At 40.3% G+C, this 22,199-nt stretch overlaps 1 protein-coding gene and 1 long non-coding RNA gene across 7 annotated transcripts in view; one reads left to right on the top strand and one right to left on the bottom strand.

Annotated features, from left to right (window-relative positions):
* Positions 1-4,367, bottom strand: part of IL7 (interleukin 7) — a 40,382-nt gene extending 36,015 nt beyond the window's left edge. For 2 of the 5 annotated variants that reach the window (XR_010750473.1, XM_066378841.1), the window contains exon 1: positions 3,005-3,573. Coding sequence is in view for 4 of the 5 variants with exons in the window: in XM_066378841.1 (XP_066234938.1) it covers positions 3,005-3,183 (179 nt within the window). In the remaining variant the exon portion in view is untranslated. Of the gene's footprint in view, positions 1-3,004; positions 3,574-3,766 lie in introns of those variants that run through there. The other 3 variants (XM_066378842.1, XM_066378843.1, XM_066378844.1) reach the window with 3 other exon arrangements.
* LOC136401127 (uncharacterized) overlaps positions 3,309-22,199 on the top strand; it is an 87,563-nt gene continuing 68,672 nt past the window's right edge. The window contains exon 1 of one of the 2 annotated variants that reach the window (XR_010750474.1): positions 3,309-3,351. This is a non-coding gene — a long non-coding RNA (uncharacterized lncRNA). The remainder of the gene's footprint in view (positions 3,352-22,199) is intronic. The other variant, XR_010750475.1, reaches the window with a different exon arrangement.

The following is a 22,199-nucleotide window of genomic DNA, read 5'->3' as shown; positions in this document are numbered from 1 at the left end:
TTGCTTCTGAGAAGCACTGTAGGGTATAATTACAGATTATCCAGTTTTGACTTACACTGAACATCCCCAGAAGAAAAGGCAGCTAACTGTGACACAGGTTTGGGAAGAGCAGATGATAAAAGAAAAATTCTGTAGCACATAACTTGAAATGAGTTTTCAGGAAAATACAATAAAGTAATTAAACACTAGAATGAAAATGAGGCATTTTTACCATTATACATAAATGTTAGTTTAGAGGATCACCTTTTAGGCTCAATAAAGGAGGTTATTTTATTTTCTATATAGAACACTAGCTGTTGTTTCCTCTTCACCCCAACATTTAGTAATTAGTGCTGCCAAATTCACATCAGCCTGTTTGCTCATTAAAAGGTATTTTATCACTGCTTTTGAATGATGGCTTGGTGTAAAATTCAGTCTTGTGTGTGTGTGTGTATGTATGACAACTAGTTTCAAATTCTAGACAAAATTTGACTTGTCAGCAAAGACTATCTTTTGTTGCCATCAATGTTAAATAAGTTAGTCCCAGATAGACTAGGACAATACAGCTCACAGAGTTTTGTAGCGTGAAGGTGGCTTTTGTCTTGGTATGAGGATGGGTTGTTGACTGATTGGGTGACAGACATATTTAAAGCTTCACTTCCCTGATTTGTAAAATGAAAACTTTAAACTAAGTGATCCTTCCATGTCCCTTCCAATTCTCAAGCTCTTTCATTCTCACAATCCTTATGGCCACCTAAATGCAGTAACATTTTAGATTTGAAATCACCTCATGAATAAGGCTGAAGACACACCCAAGGCTTGGGCCCATATCTCAGAGGTTCCCAGCTCTCTCCTTAAAGACCTGAACTGTGGTCTGTAATTGAAGTCTTTTCTCCACACCAGTTAGGACGTAACATTAGTAGAGACTAGTCTGAGCTTGTTTTTAACACTGTCACAAATGGGGAAAAGGATTCTTGTTTTGTTTCAGACTGTAGGTAGACACCCACACTTCCCCCAACCCTGACCTTTTCATTAGGTCACAGAAAAGATAAACCATAAGGAATAATGCAAGGCAAGCTTGGGCTTGTGGCATTCTCTTTAGATCTCCTGAAGGGATTGAAACTGGAGAATTTGTTTTCAGTAGGGAATTTGGTTAAACCAAAATGATGGCTATCTAAAAAATCTTGTTGGTTTTTAATTTAAGCCAAATAATACATTCAATCCTCAGCTACTTAAGTTATGGGGTCAAAGTGAACATAAATACATTAGTGTCTATAATCCATTAAATGCAATCTTTCACCAGCTTTTAAGACCAATAAGTGTTAATTGACTGTATATTATAAATATTACATAGATCTATTTTCACTGGGAATTTAAAAAAAATAGTCAAAAGACATTCAAGGTAGAATGAAAGACATCTGAATGCACAAGACTTGGCTTTAATATGATCAGTTGGCACAAGCAAATGGTGACTAAAGAAAATGTTAACGAAGAGTAGAAAACAACCAAATGTTGTATAAAAACCAGGTTTCTAAGGTTACAAAAATGAATTCAATGATGCTTAGATAAATAAATCTAATAATAGTCACAAAAATATTCAGATTAGACTATAAAGTATCTGCAAATCCCATGATAAATACTTAAAGACATTTCTAAAACCATCCTATAACATTGCATATAATATTTCATAACCATTTCCCAAGGAAATGCTACCAGTTACTAATGTTTCTGCAATGGAGAATCCGGAGCCCAGGGAAACCTTCTTCCCATATGTAATGTGTCTAGTAAGAGGCAAGGTCCAGCTTTGTTAGGTTGAGGAGTCTAGAAACTCAGCTTTTAGGCACCAAGCTACTCTGCTTTCTCAAACCGTGACTGCGTGGTGCAGCCAAGGAGGGTGCACACGAACTCACCTTCCTCCACAGAAGCTTCATGAAGGCACTTCCTGGCCAAGCCCTGAAACACCGCATCCTACACTCTTATCTCAGGAGAAAAAGACACTCCTTATTTGCTGTTATTACACTAGGGTATGTGTCAGAGGTGAAACCAGAGGTGGGGTCATCTCCCATGTGAATAAGACGTGTGTTTAGTCCTTTGCCATTTCTCTTTAAGATATTTAGACATTGGTGTGGTGCTGTGTGTAATTCTCAGTTATCCTGTTTAGGTTTTCTAAACACTTTCAGCTTCCTGTTTTTTACAACTATGGATATTTCCATTTTTTGATCCTCAATTATGATTGAATTCTCTAGATGAGATAGCACAATTGAGGACCACATATTAGGTCCTCAATAACTTCAACTCCCGAAAGAAGTAGCAAAATAAATAAATAAAGTAAAAGTAAGAATCTTATCCTTAAGTTTTTAGCAAAATCTATTGAAACTCAGTGCAGATAACCACTTATTATAACCACTATTCGAAGTTTAGATTTCTAACATGATTAATACAGACACAGTTCAGGAAATAAAGGCTCCTTGTTCATAACCACACCCTAGCTTCCCTTTCTGGTTTTCGCTTTCCGCGTCGGGTCAGAGGTGATGCAAGGATAAGACAGAACCAGGAGCGATCTAGAAAGTCCTCACTGCACGAGCCCCGGGGGTTTGCCTAATTTCTACTTCCCCCTCCCCAGTCAACTTCTGAAGGACGCCCATTATAAACCCTCTTCCATACTCGCCTTCTGGATTCTAACCCCGCCCCTTTCTCGTGTTACTGAACTAGTAACTCTGGGCTATGTAAATTCTTGATCCTTTGATACCTGCGAGGAGGTAAAGGTCTCTTCTGATCCCCCGGCGGAGTCCGGAACGCGCACAGACCAGGTATCAAACGGACCAACAACCTGTTCCCCGCTCCCGCCCCCTCGCCCACCCGGCTCCTCGTGCTTGGGGAAGCGTTCACTGTGAAACATTCCAGTTTCTCTCAGCGCGTCCTCCCCCCGCGCATTGCTTTGCCCCATTTCTTCTTCCAGTAAACTTTTGGGGGCTTTACGTTGGCCACATGACTGCCAGCGAAACCCCGCTCGACCCTCTCTAACCTTGTCCATCCGAAGTCCGTATTCCGCACAAAGACAATAGATTCGTTCTGAGCAAGGGTCTGGAATTTAGACGTGTGCCGATGTGATCCCGTCACCATCGAGGAACCTCCAAATAGGAAGAAACAGGAACCCGAAACCGGCCTCTCCCGGTGCCAGCCCGAGGACTCGGTTCCCGGCATAAGGCACAAGGTTCAGTCCCGTTCAGAAACTCCCAGCCTCGCCGAGGGAGGAAAACGGGGTTTTCCAGAGACCTGTCCCCTCAGGGTTTAAAAGCGCCTCCCGTGGGAGCCGCGCTTTCACTTCTCCCGGGAGCCGGGAGCTGCAGGACCCAGGTGCTGCCCGACGCCGTGAGTAGCAATCCGGCGCGACCAGGCGCGGGCTGGGTGGCTCCGCGAGGGGGGACCGAGGTCAGCGTGGCTGGGGACGGCGGACAGAGCCCCTGACTCCCTCCTAGACCCATGTGCCGGCTGCCCCCGCGGAGCGGCGCCGAGGCTGCGGCGCTCGGTACCCGGACAGAAAGCGGGCGTCGGGAACGGCTTCTCGCAGCCTGCCAGGCTCAGCTGCCCCAGGTGCCAGTGGCTTTGGGCCAGGGGACTCCGGCGCTGCTGCCGGCTGCCTGTGGGAGAGCCAGTGCCCTGGGCAGGTCCAAAGAGCAAGGCCAGACTGTTCCCGGGCGCGCTTGGGCGGGGGCCCGGGAAGCACGCCCCGGAGCCCACCGCGTGCCGGGCGCGCAAACCTGTGCGCCGATAGCGGAGCGCTTACCATGGAACATGGTCTGCTGGAGGCGGGCGTGGTCATGATGACCGCAGCTGCAGCAGGAGCGGGCTTTCCCAGCCCATGGTCACTGCCAGGACGCGGGTGTGCGCCGGGGTGCCGGGAGTCGCGCCACGCGGCCGCCTCTGCTGCTGGCTCCTCTGGCCCACGCCGCGCCCGCGGCTTCATCCATCCCGGGGCGGGGGCGCGGGGGGGCGGCACACGCCACGGCCCAGTTCTGCGCTCTGCCTTTCCTAGAACTTCCGTAGGATCCGCCACCCTGTACTTTCAGTTTCTACTTCGCGCTGGGTTCGCAGGTTCGAGCTTCGGGTTCATCACCCGGAGCCTTCAGCGGCCCCCCTCCCCCGTGCACCTGCGTCCTCCGCCGGCGCTGCCCGGACCTGGGCCAGGATCAGAGGAGGGCGCCGCAGGAGGACCGAGCGGACCTTCCGAATCGGAGCGGTTCGAGGAGAGACACTTTCCCGATGACCTCTAACCGCCCCGGTTAGCGAGGCCACGGGGACTGGAAAGCATCTGTTGTTAATGTGTCTAGGAAAGCAGCAAAAGTGTCGAGCTATAGCTGGGCTGTTACGAGCGGACGGAAGGGGCGTCGCAGCTCTTGCCGGAGGTGTGGTGGGTGATGCCAAGTCATCTTGTAAAAAAAAGGGGGGGGGGGAGGGGAGTAGGAAGGATTGATAGGGCCACGCCCTCAGCCCCTGCAACCCCTCTCATCAGTCGTTTTCCGCTCTCTTTAAACTTGCACCTGCCCAGGTGAGACTTCAGGGAAAAATAAAACTGTGGGTCTACCTGCGCTGGTAAGTGGTGTCAGATGGACGTGGAAATCAAAGCCCAAATTGGGTGGAGGAAGTGAAGTCTGACGAGGGTAGTTAAATAACTGACTCGCACATTTGTCTGCGTTGGCCAAGAAGTCACACTATCCATTTTGACTGAGGGTTGACTAGGAGTTCATTTTTTTTCTCCAGGCCTGAATTATTTAGGTATGTTCCGTTTAAGTTTGGTTTCTGATATTCTGCAGAAACCCCGCTTAAATGAAGGTGGGTAGTATCAAGTAATGACAGTGCTCATAGTAACAGCTATGACGTATCTACCATTTTCTCTGTGCTGGTATTGTGCTGAGCACTTTGCACATCCCATGCAACATTTTCAATGAGGTAGACAGTTTTCTTATCTGCATTTCACAGCTGTGGGAACTGAGACTTCCTTAAGTAACTTGGCAGAGTTCACTTAACTAGTCGTACCGGAGTTTGTACACAAACCCGCCCCACTCTGGCTTTGGAGTCCATGTGTGGAAGCCTGTGTTAGAAGTCCTTACAAATGATGTAAATTGATGCCAGCAGGAGGCCAGGTCATGTGTCATGTGAGTGTGTCTCTGCTGCGAGAGTGAGGACCTCCGGAAATGAATCTGGAGGTGGTGAATTCTAAATTGAGATTGAAGAGGAGTTTGCAGGGGGTAGGAACAGCACAGCAGATTCTATTCGGGTGGGAAGGAAGAGGAAGAGCGGGAAGGGAGGAAGAGAATAACAATGAATTAGAGAATGAGACGGGGTTGCTCACGCCTGAAGCTGATCACCGACTCCTTCTCTGGTCTCGGGTCCCACATCCAGTCCACAGGCAAGTCCTCAGTTCTCTCTGACAATAAACCCCCGTCTGTCTGTGTGCTCTGGTCATGGCCTCTGGGCAAACCGTTAACACCCTGTAGTAATGGGTGGCCAGCTTTCATTCCTGCCCATCACTACTTCTCCTCATGGCGGCAGGATATCTGATGTACACTTGCCACTCCCTGGGACCATGCTTTGGGCATGTCCCTTTGTCCCAGGTCTAAGACCCTGGTGACCCAGACTCTGCTGCCCCCTCCATCCGTCTGTGGTTCCAGCCGCACTGGTCTGATCTCTCCCCAGCCCAGCCAAGCTTCTTTCTACTAAGAAGAGTATCTAACACCATTCAGAAGTTCACACAGCACTGCTCAGGAACAGAACGAGCACCCTTGCAACTGAGTGAGAAGGTGTGCACAGGAACATGTGGGAAAGAGAAGGGATATGAGTGCAGAGGGAAACAGGACTGACTGGAGAGGAATGAATGAGAACAGCAGAGGGAAGGGGAGGGCAAAGCCCATGTGACTGGAACCTGGAGTGGAGGTGAGCAGTGGAGACACAGGAGGAGGCTGCAGGGACTTTAAAAGGGAATTCTCTACCTAAACAGACTTACGTTGGTTATTTATTTACTAAAAACTCCTGATGGCATCACTGAGGTATAGAAATTGCACATGGCCTGCACATTTCTTTCTTTTCTCTTTTTCTCTCTTTTTTTATTTTTTTACTTTTCAGGGACAGATAAAAAAGCATCTGTCAATAACTTCCTCAAGAGGAAATTTGCCTTTCTTTTTTATGCAATCACCATAAAACCTGGCACCCGGCCTGACCTGTGGTGGCGCAGTGGATAAAGTGTCGACCTGGAAACGCTGAGGTCACTGGTTCAAAACCCTGGGCTTGCCTGGTCAAGGCACATATATGGGAGTTGATGCTTCCTGCTCCTCCCTCCCCCTTCTCTCTCTCTCTCTCTCTCTCTCTCTCTCTCTCTCTCATTCTCTCTCCTCTCTAAAAATTAAAAACAACAACAAAAACAACAACAACAACAAAAAAATCCTGGTATCCGGAGGGCTTGTGCCTAAGTGAACTTTGGGGAAACATGAGGGGAAATTATCCAGAGCCCCAACCAGGATGGAAATTCCTCACTCCGACCCCAAATGTGAAGAAGCAACTTCAAGAAGTACTCAAAAAGGGTTGGGAATTTGTGTCGTTGTATGAAAGTGGGCGCACGCTCTCGCCACATCGAGTTATATTTCTTTCTATCAGAGAATTAATACCATTTGCAAAATAAAATTCCAAAATAAAGTCTTAAATTAATGGCTGATATTTTGGTAAACTGAACACTATTTTTCCTAAGGCAGATGGACAAGAATAAAATGTCTCGTGAATTTTTATAAGCTGATGTTTGTGATTGGAGAAATGGCATGGTTACTATTATGTTTACTCATGACTTCAGTGAATTGTGCAGAAAAGTCAACATGGAAACAGAACATAAAGTTTATGAATCATAAGAGGAAAGAAAAGATTCTCCAAATGGTTAATCCAATGCACTAGAAAAAATTGAAATAAGACTCTATGAAAAGCCAACCTAAAGAGAGAATTGTTAAAGGCTAATCAATGTCTTTTTTAATGTTCCACAGTCTTTAATCAAAATAGTCAATTAATGATAACCAGAAAATATTTTCTTAATGAATTATCTGAATGATTTTGCCCAACTCTAATTATTCTTGATAGTTTGAGATCTGAATGCTAGCTGTTCTGCTACAGATACTTTCTGAAGTTCCTATGACAATTTTTCAGGCATTATATTCAACATATTGCGAGCACACACACACATATATACACAAATTAGACATTTTTATGGGCATGTGTACTGTGTAATCGCATGAAGTCCTGTGCTTAGAAAAGCTCCTTGCTTAATTTAAAGCTGTGCTGTCGTTGTCTTGAAATTCTTAATTAGTTTTGGACAAAGGCACTCTCATTTTCGCTTTGCTCAGGACCCCACAAATTCTGTAACTGCTCGTGGACACAGCACACACAGCTACACATTGTGGATATCAGAGAGAGTCTGATGGGAAGCTCAGATGTTAAATGATGTGTAATTTCAGAGAGAAAAAAAGAATATTATGAAAAGGAAAGGATGAGATGTATTTCAAACCTGGAATTTTAAGCCATCTAGATAGACTCTTTGAAAATATTAGGTAAACTAGTATCCAGAGAAGGTTCCTTTACCCATCCAGTGGAAAAATAGCTATAATGAATACTCTGTCATTTAAATCAGATTTGTTTGTTTTCCAGGCCTGACTATAAAGATGAATTTTAAATCTCATCAAAATAACTACTGGGCATCTATTTACAATAGTCATGTTTTTTTTCTCGCTGCAGTTCTAAATAAACCAAAAATTTACCATACTGCTAAATTCAAGTTACTAATATTTAACTTAGAATTTTGCAACTACATTTACAAATGGTATGTGTTTGTTCTTCATATTATATTTAACTGAGCTAAGGCTGTTTTTGTCAGATTTTTTTAGCTTCATAAAGGGATTTGGGAATTCTCCTGTTTTTTTTTTTTTTTTTTTAGAAACTAGTTCTTTAATTATTATATATACTATTTGTTTCTGGATGGTTGACTAGTGTTCAACAATAATGCATGCCTAATGTAATAAGATGCAACCCAGGGATAAGATGAGACTGCCAGTTTGAGCATTGTAACAGTGAAAATAAAATAAAAATTTGAAGGCTGGCTCAAAAGGGCTACATCAAAATATCAGAAACCCTGCTAGAAATGTCTGTCAGCGTATTGATTACAACTTGAGCCATGGAAATGAATGCAATTACCTGAGCTGCAACTTAGAAGAGGGAAGAGACAGGGAGCTAATGCGGGGAGGAACCTTGAGACAGGAACCCTAAAGGTAGATGGAGGAAAGGGTGCCCAACGACCAAGTGGGCAGCAAAGTGGGAGAGCCAGACGTGGATGTCCCAGAAAGCAAAGCAGGATAGAATTTCAAATTAGATTATACAGTCACTATTTCCAAAATGCGACAAAAATATTGAACAAGATATAGACTAAAAAGCGTGTCCACTGGCTTTGGCAGAGGAGAAATAGTCTGTGCTCCTCATGCCAACAGTTTGAGGAGAGCAATGTAGGTAGATGCAATGTTCCCATTTGTGGGATGTTAGTGAAGAAGCAAATCAAGTGGGAGACAGCTGTTGAAAGATGTCTGGTAAAGATAAAAGGACCTAGGTAATGGTTTGAAAGGCACACTCAGGATAATGGGAGTTTCCATTGTCATGTAAGAGAGCTTATTTACATATTCGCTGATAAAATTTTGCTCTTCTGAAGAAGTAGGGAAGAATGGAACCAAAAAACCCAAGATATCTATTTATTTTTTTCTTATGCTTCCTGCATTTCTCTCTCCTCTTTCATTTCAGTCCTTGAATTCTGTAATTCTAAGTGATCTGAACCCATTATAAATCCGGTGCCTAATTTTATGCTCTTTATTGCAATATTGCCTAAAACACTCTCTTGTATACTTCTGGACTGAGTATTGGCTAGTGGAAGAGAAATATACTGCTTACAAAAATTAGGGGATATTTCAAAATGAATATGAAGCAATAAAAAAAAGGAATTTGATTTTTTTTTATTAAACAAGAAGAACATTAGGGAAGCAAACAAGTCAAAGAAAGTTGTTTGATTATGCAAACGAGATGCAAAACCAACTTTTATTTCATTGGTGAAAATGCACTGTACAAAAGGCTGAAAGTACGGGAGCACAGTCCCTGACCCCCTAGTTTTTGTGAGCAAATTGCCCTCAAAGGGAGCAACTGTAGCTTATGTAGTTTACGTCATTCTATCAATCCTTTTGTACATTAATAGATATGTTATTGGCAATCAGACTTATTGTAACAGTGAAAATAAAAATTTTTTTAAAGGCTGGCTCAAAAGGGCCAAATCAAAATATCAGGAACCCTGCTAGAAATGTCTATGTCAGCGTATTGATTATAGCTTGAGCCATGGAAATGAATGCATTTGCCTGAGCTAAATTACCTGAGCTACCTATATACTAAATTTTGGAGTGATTATGCTTTAATCACTACCTTTATAGATGCCAAATTAGACACAAGTATGCCTATGACAGTTTTCTTCATACAAATTATTTGAAAAAACTTGAAAAATATTGTCCTTTATTACCTTAAAGTCTCTGGAATGATTCCCTGAATAACATCCATTTACATTGTGATGATGTGATGTTGTTCTTATGAGCTTTTGGGCAACAGTGGCAGTGTCTTATTTAACTTGGAATTCTCTGAAGTCAACAGAGTCCCATTCAAGATATAGATTCTACCCAAGTGTGACTTGTGGAAAAGGCAGAAATTGGAATGCACAGGTCTTGACTTGTTTCCACAGAGAACTGGTTCTTGGGGCAAACTTGTTATAACATCCAAGAATGTTACAGTACCAACTACTGACTGACCTGGATATGCCTAAGGTTCTGGTAAGTGGGTCAAAATTCTCATACCTAGTAGATATGGACCTTTTCTAATATGGAAGGTTATGTGACCTATTAAAATCTATTTATGATTCTATTAGATAACTAACCCAATCTGCCTCTCCTACAGGCTAGCCAGGTTTTCCCTACATGTTGACATTGCCTTGGAGTGTGATTGGACTCTCAGATCATCCATTAACTTGTCCATGACATGGAATGATTAGGTGTATTGTCACAGCAATAAAGTCAATAAACAGTAATCTAAAATGATTTTTTACTCCCCTGAGCTCTTAGGGTGTCAGTCACTGCTCTGTGGCAATCCTGTGTCCATTCATTGGCATTCTGCAAGCCTGGATCTACCATTACCATGCTTGCCTAAAATGCTATATAGCAGGTGGCAGTGACAAATATGCCTCAATGAGAAGAGCACAAAAATGGGAGTTTTCAAGAGACTGGAACACAGGGATACCAACTTTGGTGTACCTGTGATTTCTTCAAACAATAGAATAAAGTGACACATGCTTTTGATTTCCTTGTTTCTTTGACTATGTGGGCAATTCTCCCTAATGTTTAACTAACAAGTTTTCTAATCCTGTCTTCTTCATTAGGGTTTTTTTTTCTTTCCTGATCAAAACATTTTTTATGATCAGTCCTAGGCAGCGATTTTCAACCTTGTTCATCTCGTGACACATGTAAACTAATGTCTAAAAATATACAGCACACAAAAATATAGACTTTTTTTTTGCTGATTTTACCAAAAGAAAATAGGTATGATTTTGATTCACTCACACTAGATAGCTATTGTTGTGTTGGTTGTTGTCACTTTTTTATTTGACAGTCTAAGGGAAAAGATGTCACTGCCCCTAACTAAATAGTCAGGTATTGAGTGTTTTAAAAATTCTTGAGACACACTGTTTGAAAACCACTGGTCCTGTGTAAGATGTTGTTTTTACCAGTGAAGTATAATGTTTCTATTTCTTGTTATTTCTGTCCTTTCAAAGTGAGATTCTGTGTTATTTCCATTCTTGAGACCGCTGAACTTTTATTCAGATTTTTAAAGTTAGGCTCCTTTGATTCTAATTTCAAAATAATCCATTTTATAATTTTCGTATTTTAAAATAAACTAAAATTGCAGCTTACTAAATACAAATATGTCCCTATGTAAGTGTAAAGCTTATTTTTAAGCCTTTTCAGTGTATATATTTTAACATTAAATACATGGTATAAGTCTGGTCAGTTGACTCAGTGGACCTGGCATGTGGAAGTCCTGGATTCAATTTCTGGTTGGGGCACACAGAAGAAGTGACCATTTGCTTCTCCTCCCCCCTTTCTTCCCCTTCTTTCTTTCTCTCTCTTCTTTTCCCACAGCCATGGCTCAATCCATTCCAGCGTGTTGGCCCTGGGTGCTAAGGATGGCCCCATGGATCCTCTGCCTCAGGTGCTAAAAATAGCTCAGTTGTGAGCATGGGTCCCAGATGGGCAGAACATTGGCCCCCAGACAGGGGTTGCTGGGTGGATCCTGGTCAGAATGCATATGAGAGTCTGTCTTTCTATGAGTCTATCTATCTCCCCTCCTCTCACTTAAAAAAACAGACAAACAAACAAACAAAAAATCATGGTATAAGTGGTATACAATGAGTGAGACTATCCTCCCCCCCCCCCAAAGGCCAAGACAAAAACAAACATTGTGTATAATGGTGCATTGATCATTTAAGAATGATTCTCTGAGGCAAGAGGGGTTTTTTTCAGACACTTTTGATTAAGATCCAGATTTCAATAAGGGACTTAAAAGTAAATCCCAAAACAATCAAACAAAACAGCGAAATGGAGGACTTTCAGGCACTACAAGTACCACTGTCAACAGGCAAGAAAGATTAGAGGCTCAAAGCAAACTCAGGAGCTGGAATCTAGAAAAGTGCTGGGAGAACAGGAATAAGTCAAACTCTTACTTTTCTGTTGTCGTTATTGTTACAGTTGCTTTGTGTTCATCTTGACTGAGAATGCTATCATCCTTATGGCTTTAGTTTTTTTCTAGGCCTTTTGATGCCCTTAATAAAGATTTGTTTTGTTGAGCTGAATTTAACTTAATACAATTTCTTCTCTCTCTCTCTCTCTTTGTTAACCACTGGCTGAATCTTTATTAAATATTAAACTGTAAAAGGAAATAAATTAAGCCCCGTGGCAAACCCGTTTTTACAAGTAGACTTCTCTGGCAGTTCCCACTGGTACTTTATTGTACTGTGTAGGTGCAGCCTGTTCTATACACCATTTCAGTAAATAAAATTAACTGGCCCTTTGCTTTTCCATGATTGTTCAGTAACAGCCCAGTGTGTGTTTCTGAAATGTACTGCTTACAAAGCAACGGGGTTTTCTTCTCCTTGAAAAAGCACTGACAAAATTTTACGTTGCTGTTTTTCCTCTTGATGCCTTTTATATCACTAAAAATAAAGGCCAAAGAGCAAGGACACATTGGGGTGACCAGCTGACCCTTTCATTGCCCTGTAAGACATCCAGACAGCTTTTATCTGCTCACTACTGTTTGTGCACTCTGTACACGGTAGAAGTATATAAAGGGAAACTCATAAGGATTGCTTCTGTCATCCTGAAGTTCATTAACTGGGTTTATCTTTCTTCCACACATAAATAGGATCAAGTCTCTCCCAATCCTAAATAACCCTTCTTTTAATTCTTATAGTTATCAAGTGACACTAAGTACCCACCCACTGTTCTAGGTGCTTGGGAGACGTATACTAGAGTACAAAGCAGACACAAATAATTTCTGTTTGTTGAGTCTACATGCCAGTGAAGGAGATAGGCAATAAACAATAAAAAATTAAACATGGGAAAATGTACAGTTAGGTTAGGAGATCTGTGTGTGCAGGGTGAAGTAATGGGGTGGAAAAGAGTGTTGTGATTTGGAACAGGATTCAGTGTGAAGAAGGCCTCTGAATCAGACTGACACCAGGTGACTGAGCGAGTCACATGGCTGTCTTTAAGAAAGCATCGCTAGAGACAGGAAAGCCAGTGCCAAAACTCTGTGGCAGAGAATGCCTGCCCGGAGCCCAGAAGGACTGCTGTTCATTTCTCTCCTTTCTCATTGCTTTCTCACGGGCCTGACTCATTCTAAGTAGTACACACTTCCAGCAGCATCCACGCCTAGCCACTCCTCGCCCTGTGGCACCCTGGCTCCTGTCTCCCACATCCTGGGTCACCAGTGAACTAGTTAGAGATGCTTGCCTTTTCCAAATAATAAAAACAGATCATGTATGGTATAAACATCTAGTAAATGGAGAAAAGCAAAACTTTAAAAATTGAAACTCCATCTAACCATTGCACTTGTGAAGGTTGATAAGCTGTGAATATATATTTTTAGCCAAAATGAGATCACAATATATGTGTTGTTTTGCAGCATGTTTTGTTAGCTGTTTGGCTCTACCTTTATATTTCAGTAAGTTCTTACTTGTAACCAGATATGCAAATTTTCAAAATTGATCCCAAAAAGTCCATCACAAATCCAAAAGTCACTTAAAACCAATCTTTTCTGTTTATGGTTATTTTACCAATTTAATACATGATAAGTTCCATTATTTCCAATGCTATTTTTTTTACATCTAGCTACACAGACAAGCTCACTGCAGACATGCTGTCTGGAAACCTCTACCCCTTTCCTCGTGTACCCTTTTCCCCTTCCCCCAATAGGAAAATGTTTTCCCCATATAAAAACATAGAAACCTTTTGTGATTTTTGAAATAGCTGCATTATATACAAATGGCCTATATTTTTTCCCACCAGTTCTCTCTTGCTGGCCGCTTGGTGTGATGCAGTCGTGTAACAACACTTCTGGTCCATTTCACCACTCAGTGTGCTGGGCATCCCAGGAGCAATGGACACTTTTCCTTCTTAAAATTTCCCTCCTACTTGTCCACTGATGTCATTCTCCTGACTCTTGTCTGGCAGATTTGAAGCCTTTCCTTCTCGTGTTCTGGATGCTCTTCCTCTGCCTGTCTATTGTGACATCCCCATGCCACACCCCGTTCCTGAGTCACCTCATCTGCTAGGATGATTTGAACCACAGCTTAATGCTCACGATTCACATTTTATATTTCCTGCCTCGTCCTCCATGGCCTTAAACTCCAGCCCTGTTAATGCAACAAGCTCTGGTGCGTCCTGATCTAAGTTTCTTAAGGATATCTCAAACTCAACTTATACAAACCCATACTTTTCACCTTTTCTTCTCAACCTATATCCTTCCAGAAGAAGTACTTTAATTGTACATTTTATTCCCCCAAGCAGGAAACCTAGGAATGATAAAATTAATCACTAAATTCTATTCGATACCATTGACTCGATACTAACCATTCTCTTCACGCCATTCTTACTGCCTGTCTGTGTTCTCTCTCTCTCTCCTCAACTACACGATCTCCCTAAAAGATGTTTTTGAAAACACTGATTATGTCACTGTCTGTTTTTCAATGACTTCCTATTTCCTAGGGCAGTGTCCATATACCCTGTGCATGAAATACAAGTTTTCCCTGATTAAGCCCCACCTTCCTACCATCCAGTCACTTAGACTCTGGACTCAGCATCCTAAACCTCAAATCATTCAGACCTTCAGGCTCTCCTACCTCTGTACATGATTTTTTTTTTAGCCTGGAGTGCCTCTGTCCACTCTGTCCTTCAGGGTAAGCTTCGGTTTTATTTCCTGGGGGATGTCACTTGTATGGACTGGATTCTTTCTTTATCTAGTGCTTCTCAGTTACATTGTAATTACTATAATGATTTTTCTCCCAACACTGTGAAATCCTTAAAGGCATAGATTTGTCTTTGTTTGTGGAATCTTTGAGCCCAGCACTGAGGCTGGCTTGCCTTAGGTGTTTGAGTAAGTTTGTTGAATGAATGGATGGTTAACTCTGCTATTGCATGCGTTACACTACTACATTACCATAGTTTCCTGAGGACAGACACCAGTCTCGATTCCGGTTCTAGTCTCAGTGTTTGTCACACCCCTGGATATCACAAGCAGCCAGTAAGCATACAACCAGTGACATCTTAGAGGTAGGTGCATGTAGTCATGCTGGTGTATTTACTCATCAGCTGATAACAAGGATTTGGATTAATTAGAATATCTCAAGCTTTGGAAATTCTAGATATAGACAGATTCTGCCTTTTAGAAATATTTAATTTAGTTATAGATTTGAACAACAAATCCACTATTATGATTTCATCATGTATATCTGGCATCAAAAGTGATATCTAGAATATTTGGCTATGTTAAAAATATAATATGAGGGGCACACCTATGAGGACAATTCAGTGTCCTCTAATGTCGTAAAATTTGGATAGAAAAACACTATAAAAATGAAACAGGACTTTCTTTTTAAAAATTGCCTTCCGATGGATTTAATACCAACCAAATACATGTATTTGTGTGTGTTCTACAGCTAAGAAATAGATATTAAAAAATAGCAGAGTGAAGGAGAAGAGAATTTGAGTTTAATATAAAATAGCTTCATATGTCAAACATCTCTTATTTAAATAGTTCCATTTACATATATTCTATTAGATTGAAAATATAATTTTAGTTGTAAGATCTACTTTAGTTACTTTATCCTCCTATTCCTTCCAAAACAGACAACTATCATATTTAAAGTTGGTGACACTATCTCCAGGAATTACTCCAAAATCAGTTGTTTTTATTTGTACCATTTGATTTATGGGAATTATTTTGTTATAGAATATTTAGGATGACTAACAGTAGTTTCTAGGCAGCATTGTAAATAGAAGTAGGTAAGTATATGTCTTGGCAGATGGAAGGTGATATTTCATAAACTGAATCCATCAAATGTGTTTTACAAACCAGTGTAGGTGTTGGTTTTTAAGTTTATTTTGTGTTTTAGAACTGTGAATTTAAAAAATGTTTTATCTGAATTGGATGAGCAATAATTTGAAAACCTGCATGTTACATTCATTGATGAAAAGATACTTGTATCAATTTGTCATTAATTTGGTTAAACTCCTTCCTATTTTTCTATACATATTGAATGCTTTCAAAGTATGAAATGCCTCTTAATTTTATTTTATTTTTGTAATGCTGATAGGGTAAGGGCAATCACAAGAAAAAACTGTTGTCTAAAATTTATGGTTTATGTTAAAACAGACACTGAACAAGATGAGTATCTGTATAATGTTATATATCTTAATTACTGATTCAGTAATTAACACTCTGGAGATTTTATTTCCCAGTGTTTATTTTTTCCCTTCAAAGTTACTTACCTTATTTTACACACCTGTTTTATATTCATGCTATCATTCTTCAAAATGTATTTTAGAAATCCCTCATAGAGTAGTTTCAGGGGATCCTAGTATATTATTTTAAAGGTTTTTGTGTTTTGATCATGGGTTTGATTTTTAAAAACAGTGAAAAAACAATTCACACACAAAAGAATGATAAAATTTTTTTAAAATTAATTATTTATTAATTTTGGCAAGGTCACATATTTAAAAGGCTGTAGGAGCTGGGTCGGTAACATTGGGTGAGTGCAGACAGCCCGCGGGCCACAGGGACTGAGCAGAGAGGAGGCCTGCGTGCAGGAACACAGATGCAGCTTCTCAAGGCTGGCTTCTCTGATCCTGCCGGCGAGGCTGAAAATGCATGCATTTTACTAGAGCCTTCCAATTTTTGAAAGCTGGCTCAGTTCTTTTGCACTTTTGGTTTGCAGTCTCTTCTTTACAATGATATCTCCTTATAGTGCATATACTCTACATAAGGTCTTCTAAAAGTTTTCATGTATTCAGCTTTCTTTTAATAAATTCAAGTTTTCCTCTCTAATTTATCAAGAGCATTATGATGAAGAGTGAGAGCAGAGAAGACATATATCACATGGTCTTATCCCAGTGAGGCTTCCCCATATAAAGCAGTAATCCCTCCACCTCTTCCCCATATACTTTTCTCCATATCATTTATCAGCATTTGACAGATTGTGTGTTTACTGGTGTGTCCGTTGCCTTTTTCTTTCTGCTATACCATGAGCTCCACAAAGATACCTTTTATCCACTTTGTTCCTAGAACACTTACTGGCAGATATTAGGCCCTTAATAAGTACCCATGGAATGAATGAATATTCTACAAGAAATTGAATACACGAGGGAAATAACTAAGGAATCAAAGGCATTTAACCTTGACAAGAGCAGACGTAATCAGGAATATAGCCAAGTGTGTGATGCTTCTCAGCTCTGTGATCAGTGATGACCTTTTGGTCACTGGAAGGCAGCCTTGGTGACACTATTTCTGCCACAGAAAGCAGCAAATGATACAAATGTTGTATGATTTACAGCGCACCACCAGACTCAAGAATTGTGAGACTGATTTAGCAACAGAAAGCATTTATAAACACTGAAAGCCATCCCACATTGAAATGGCCTAACACACAGGCAGAATTTAGGTCTGTGTTTAAAGGTTTACTTATGCAGAATACACACTGTAAAAGTTACTCGGGCATGTATAGTCAGTCTCTGGGTCACAGGACATGTTGCTTTTTGGGAAATAATCTGCCCATTTTTCTATGACTCTCAAGACTTTTCTTACTGTCATTAATTTTTTTAAGGTTTTGCCTTGTGTGTCTAAATGTGGGTTTCTTTTCATCATGCTTTAGATTCATAAACTCCTTGATTCAGTGGTTTAGTATCTTCTGTCAGTTCTAGAAAATTTCAGCTATTACTTCTTCAAAGATCTCTTCTGCCACATTCTGTCTTCTACTTTTGAAACGTTACATTTTTTTAATTGTACCCTCAAAATCTCTGACCTTTTTTTTTTAATAGTTTTCATCACTTTGTCTTTCAGTGCTCCACACTATTTAGTTTCTTCTGGTCTTTCTTCCAGTTTACTAATTTTTTAAAAAATTTTTCTGAAGTGAGAAGCAGGGAGGCAGAGAGACAGACTCCTGCATGCGGCTGTATCCACCTGGCAAGCCCACTAGGGGGTGATGCTCTGCTCATCTGGGGCATTGCTCTGTTGCAACTGGAGCCATTCTAGCACCTAAGGTGGAGGCCACAGAGCCATCCCCAGCACCCAGGCCAACTTTGCTCCAATGGAGCCTTGGCTGTGGGAGGGGAAGAGAGAAAGAGAGAGAGAAAAGAGAGGGGGAGGGGTGGAGAAGCAGATGGGTGCTTCTCCTGTGTGCCCTGGCCGGGAATTGAACCTTGGACTTCCACATGCCGGGCTGATGCTCTACCACTGAACCAGCTGGCCATGGCTACTAATTCTTTCTTTAATGATGTCTAATCAAGTGATAAATCCCTTAGAAAGATTTTCAACAGTTATTATGTTCTTGATTTTTAACTTGGTTCTTTTTTTTAATGTGTTACATCACTTTGATAATTTGTGGTGCCCTGAAAAAATATTTAAGCTTGAGCTTTTACTCTTTTTTTAAAAAATAATTTTATTTATTTATTTTTTTAATGGGGTGACATCAGTAAATCAAGATACATATATTCAAAGATAACATGTCCAGGTTATCTTGTCTTTCAATTATGTTGCATACCCATCACCCAAAGTCAGATTGTCCTCTGTCACCTTCTATCTAGTTCTCTTTGTGCCCCTCCCCCTCCCCCCTTTCCTCTCCCTCTCCCCCCTCCCCCCGTAACCACCACACTCTTATCAATGTCTCTTGGTCTCACTTTTATGTCCCATCTACATATGGAATAATGCAGTTCCTGTTTTTTTCTGATTTACTTATTTCACTCCGTATAATGTTATCAAGATCCCACCATTTTGCTATAAATGATCCGATGTCATCATTTCTTATGGCTGAGTAGTATTCCATAGTGTATATGTGCCACATCTTCTTTATCCAGTCATTTATTGATGGGCTTTTTGGTTGTTTCCATGTCCTGGCCACTGTGAACAATGCTGCAATGAACATGGGGCTGCATGTGTCTTTACGTATCAATGTTTCTGAGTTTTTGGGGTATATACCCAGTAGAGGGATTGCTGGGTCATAAGGTATTTCTATTTTCAGTTTTTTGAAGAACCACCATACTTTCTTCCATAATGGTTGTATTACTTTACATTCCTACCAACAGTGTATGAGGGTTCCTTTTTCTCCACAGCCTCTCCAACATTTGCTATTACCTGTCTTGTTAATAATAGCTAATCTAACAGGTGTGAGGTGGTATCTCATTGCAGTTTTGATTTGCATTTCTCTAATAACTAAAGAAGATGAGCATCCTTTCATATATCTGTTGGCCATTTGTATTTCTTCCTGGGAGAAGTGTCTGTTCATATCCTCTTCCCATTTTTTTTATTGGATTGTTTGTTTGTTTGTTGTTGAGTTTTAGGAGTTCTTTGTATATTTTGGATATTAGGCCCTTATCTGAGAAGGTGTTTAAATATATCATTTCCCAATTAGTTGGCTGTCTGTTTATCTTGTTATCAGTTTCTCTTGCTGAGCAAAAACTTCTTAGTCTGATGTAGTCCCATTCATTAATTTTTGCTTTCACTTCTCTTGCCTGTGGAGTCAAATTCATAAAATGCTCTTTAAAGCCCAGGTCCATGAGTTTAGTACCTATGTCTTCTTCTATGTACTTTATTGTTTCAGGACTTATATTTAGATCTTTGATCCATTTTGAGTTAATTTTAGTACAGGGGACAAACTGTAGTCCAGTTTCATTCTTTTGCATGTGGCTTTCCAGTTTTCCCAGCACCACTTGTTGAAGAGGCTTTCTTTTCTCCATTGTGTGTTGTTGGCCCCTTTATCAAAAATTATTTGACTATATATATGTGGTTTTATTTCTGGGCTTTCTATTCTGTTCCATGGGTCTGAGTGTCTATTTTTCTGCCAATACCATGCTGTTTTGATTGTCATGGCCCTATAATATAGTTTGAAGTCAGGTATTGTAATGCCCCCAGCTTCATTCTTTTTCTTTAGAATTGCTTTGGCTATTCGGGGCTTTTTATAGTTCCATATAAATCTGATTATTTTTTGCTCCATTTCTTTAAAAAATGTCATTGGAATTTTGATGGGAATTGCATTAAATTTGTATATTGCTTTGGGTAATATGGCCATCTTGATTATATTTATTCTACCTAACCAAGAAATCATAATATCTTTTTCGATTTCCCTTAACAATGGTTTATAGTTTTCATGATCTTATCAATAGATGCAGAAAAGGTTTTTGATAAAATACAACACAATTTTATGTTTAAGACTCTCAACAAAATGGGTATAGAAGGAAAATATCTCAACATGATAAAGGCCATATGTGAAAAACCATCAGCTAACATCATACTAAATGGCACAAAACTGAAGGCATTCCCCCTTAAATCAGGAACAAGACAGGGTTGTCCACTCTCTCCACTCTTATTTAATGTGGTACTAGAGGTTCTAGCCAGAGCAATCAGACAAGACAAAGAAATAAAAGGCATCCATATCCGAAAAGAAGAAATAAAGGTATCACTTTTTGCAGATGATATGATCCTATACATCGAAAACCCCAAAGAATCCACAAAAAGACTACTAGAAACAATAAGCCAATACAGTAAGGTCGCAGGATACAAAATTAACATACAGAAGTCAATAGCCTTTCTATATTCCAACAATGAAACATTTGAGAATGAACTCAAAAGAATAATCCCCTTCATGATTGCAACCAAAAAAATAAAATACCTAGGAATAAACATAACAAAGAGCTTTTACTCTTTATTGAATAAAGAAGCCTGTGTGTTTTATAGTCTTTTTATACTTTCACTTATTTATAATAAGGTAGTATATCAGGTAGTTATAAGTTTTTAGCTCCTGTTGTTTCTACTTGTTCTTCTTACACATGGTGTCTTCTTTGTGTGCCTGGTTATAGTCACATCATATTGTGTGCTAGACATTGTTTTAGAAACCTCATTTGTAAGAATAATTGGAACTCTAAAATGGTAGACACCCCCTTCCAGAAAGGACTTTTGTTTGCTTTTGCCAGATAACTTAAGGCTGTTCCAGTCTGGGACCATCTTAACTGAGTTCAAGGTTTAAGGTTTCTTGGACCACCCAAATGAGGAAAATTCAGGCTCTAGGTCTATGCAAGGGTGTGTTACCTAGTAGCACCTTTTTACAACGAGGGTATGACTTTTTGGTGTCTCAGTTTAAAGCAGTAAATGGTTCATTAGTATTCCCATTTTTTAACTTTATTTTATGATTCTTTTCTTTTTCTGTACAGAATACTCTTCTTGATTTGTGACTGCAATATTTTCTTTTATGTTGAGAGAGAAAAATATATTATATATATATATCTAAATGTCCATTTTTTTAACCTGCATTATCTCCATTGTTTGCGTCTTTTCTCTTTCTTTGTTTCATTGTCTGTATTTCTTCTTAAAAGCAAAAAAGATCCTTCCTATCTTTTATAAGGGATAGAAACCACTCTTCAGCATGCAGACGTCTCCTCAACCCCCTTTATCTCGTCTCCTCAGCTACATGTGTGGGTCCAGTAAAAAACTGAAACCACTTTTGCAACTTTTCCCACAGCTAGGTATTAATATTATCTTCATTTTATAAGAAATCGAGATTTCTAAGTAATTAAAAATTAAGTAGCCAGCTCAAGATCGTGGAGTAAGTAGATGATGGCACTAGTGTCTGAATTCCGGCAGTCTGGCTTTGTTCTGTGCTCTTAACTCCTACCATCGACACTCTTCAAGTGGGATTGTAGAGCAGTTGGAGGAATGATAGAGGAGAGGAGCAAATAATATCAAAGGGGCTTTGAAGTAAGTCCCCCGAGAGAAAGAATGAGTAAAACAAAGAGAAGGGAAAGGAAGGTGTCTGCAAGAAGATGATACCAAGAGTGTTCCTCCCTTGTGAAGTGGGAAAAGGTCTGACATAGTGTGTGGGTTTTGGAAAGAAAGAAGGTATGCCACTGAAGGCAGCTGGTTTCCTGGAGGCTGCAGCTTGTCGGAACCCATCTCACTGCAGTAACTGGAAGGAGATTACAGTATCCAAATAAAGCCACCAACAAGGATAAGATCTTGGTGGTATGAACAGCTGGGGAAAGGGTTTAGCAACTTCTTATGCCAGCTGCTGTATTGGCTTTAAGATTTGCAGTTTGGTTGCTTAACTTGGTTTCTCATGCTTAGGTTTTTGTATGAAATTGGCATGGGACTAAGATCTCCCCATTCTCAGTTAATGTGATAGACACCCCCAAACGTGCTATGGAGTGCACATTCTTCCTTTGAATGAATACTTTTATTACTCCTTGCAATAGTGCTCTTCTTGATTTCTCTGGCTCCAGTTTTTATCCTTCCTTTTTTTTTTTTTTTACAGCAGGCAGAGCAAATTTTCAAACTCACATTTGATCATAGGACTT

The sequence above is a fragment of the Saccopteryx leptura genome, chromosome 3 (genome assembly GCF_036850995.1).
Source record: "Saccopteryx leptura isolate mSacLep1 chromosome 3, mSacLep1_pri_phased_curated, whole genome shotgun sequence".
Taxonomy (NCBI): domain Eukaryota; kingdom Metazoa; phylum Chordata; class Mammalia; order Chiroptera; family Emballonuridae; genus Saccopteryx; species Saccopteryx leptura.
The sequence above is the reverse complement of the archived record's forward strand: the minus strand, read 5'-3'. Positions and strand labels throughout refer to the sequence as shown.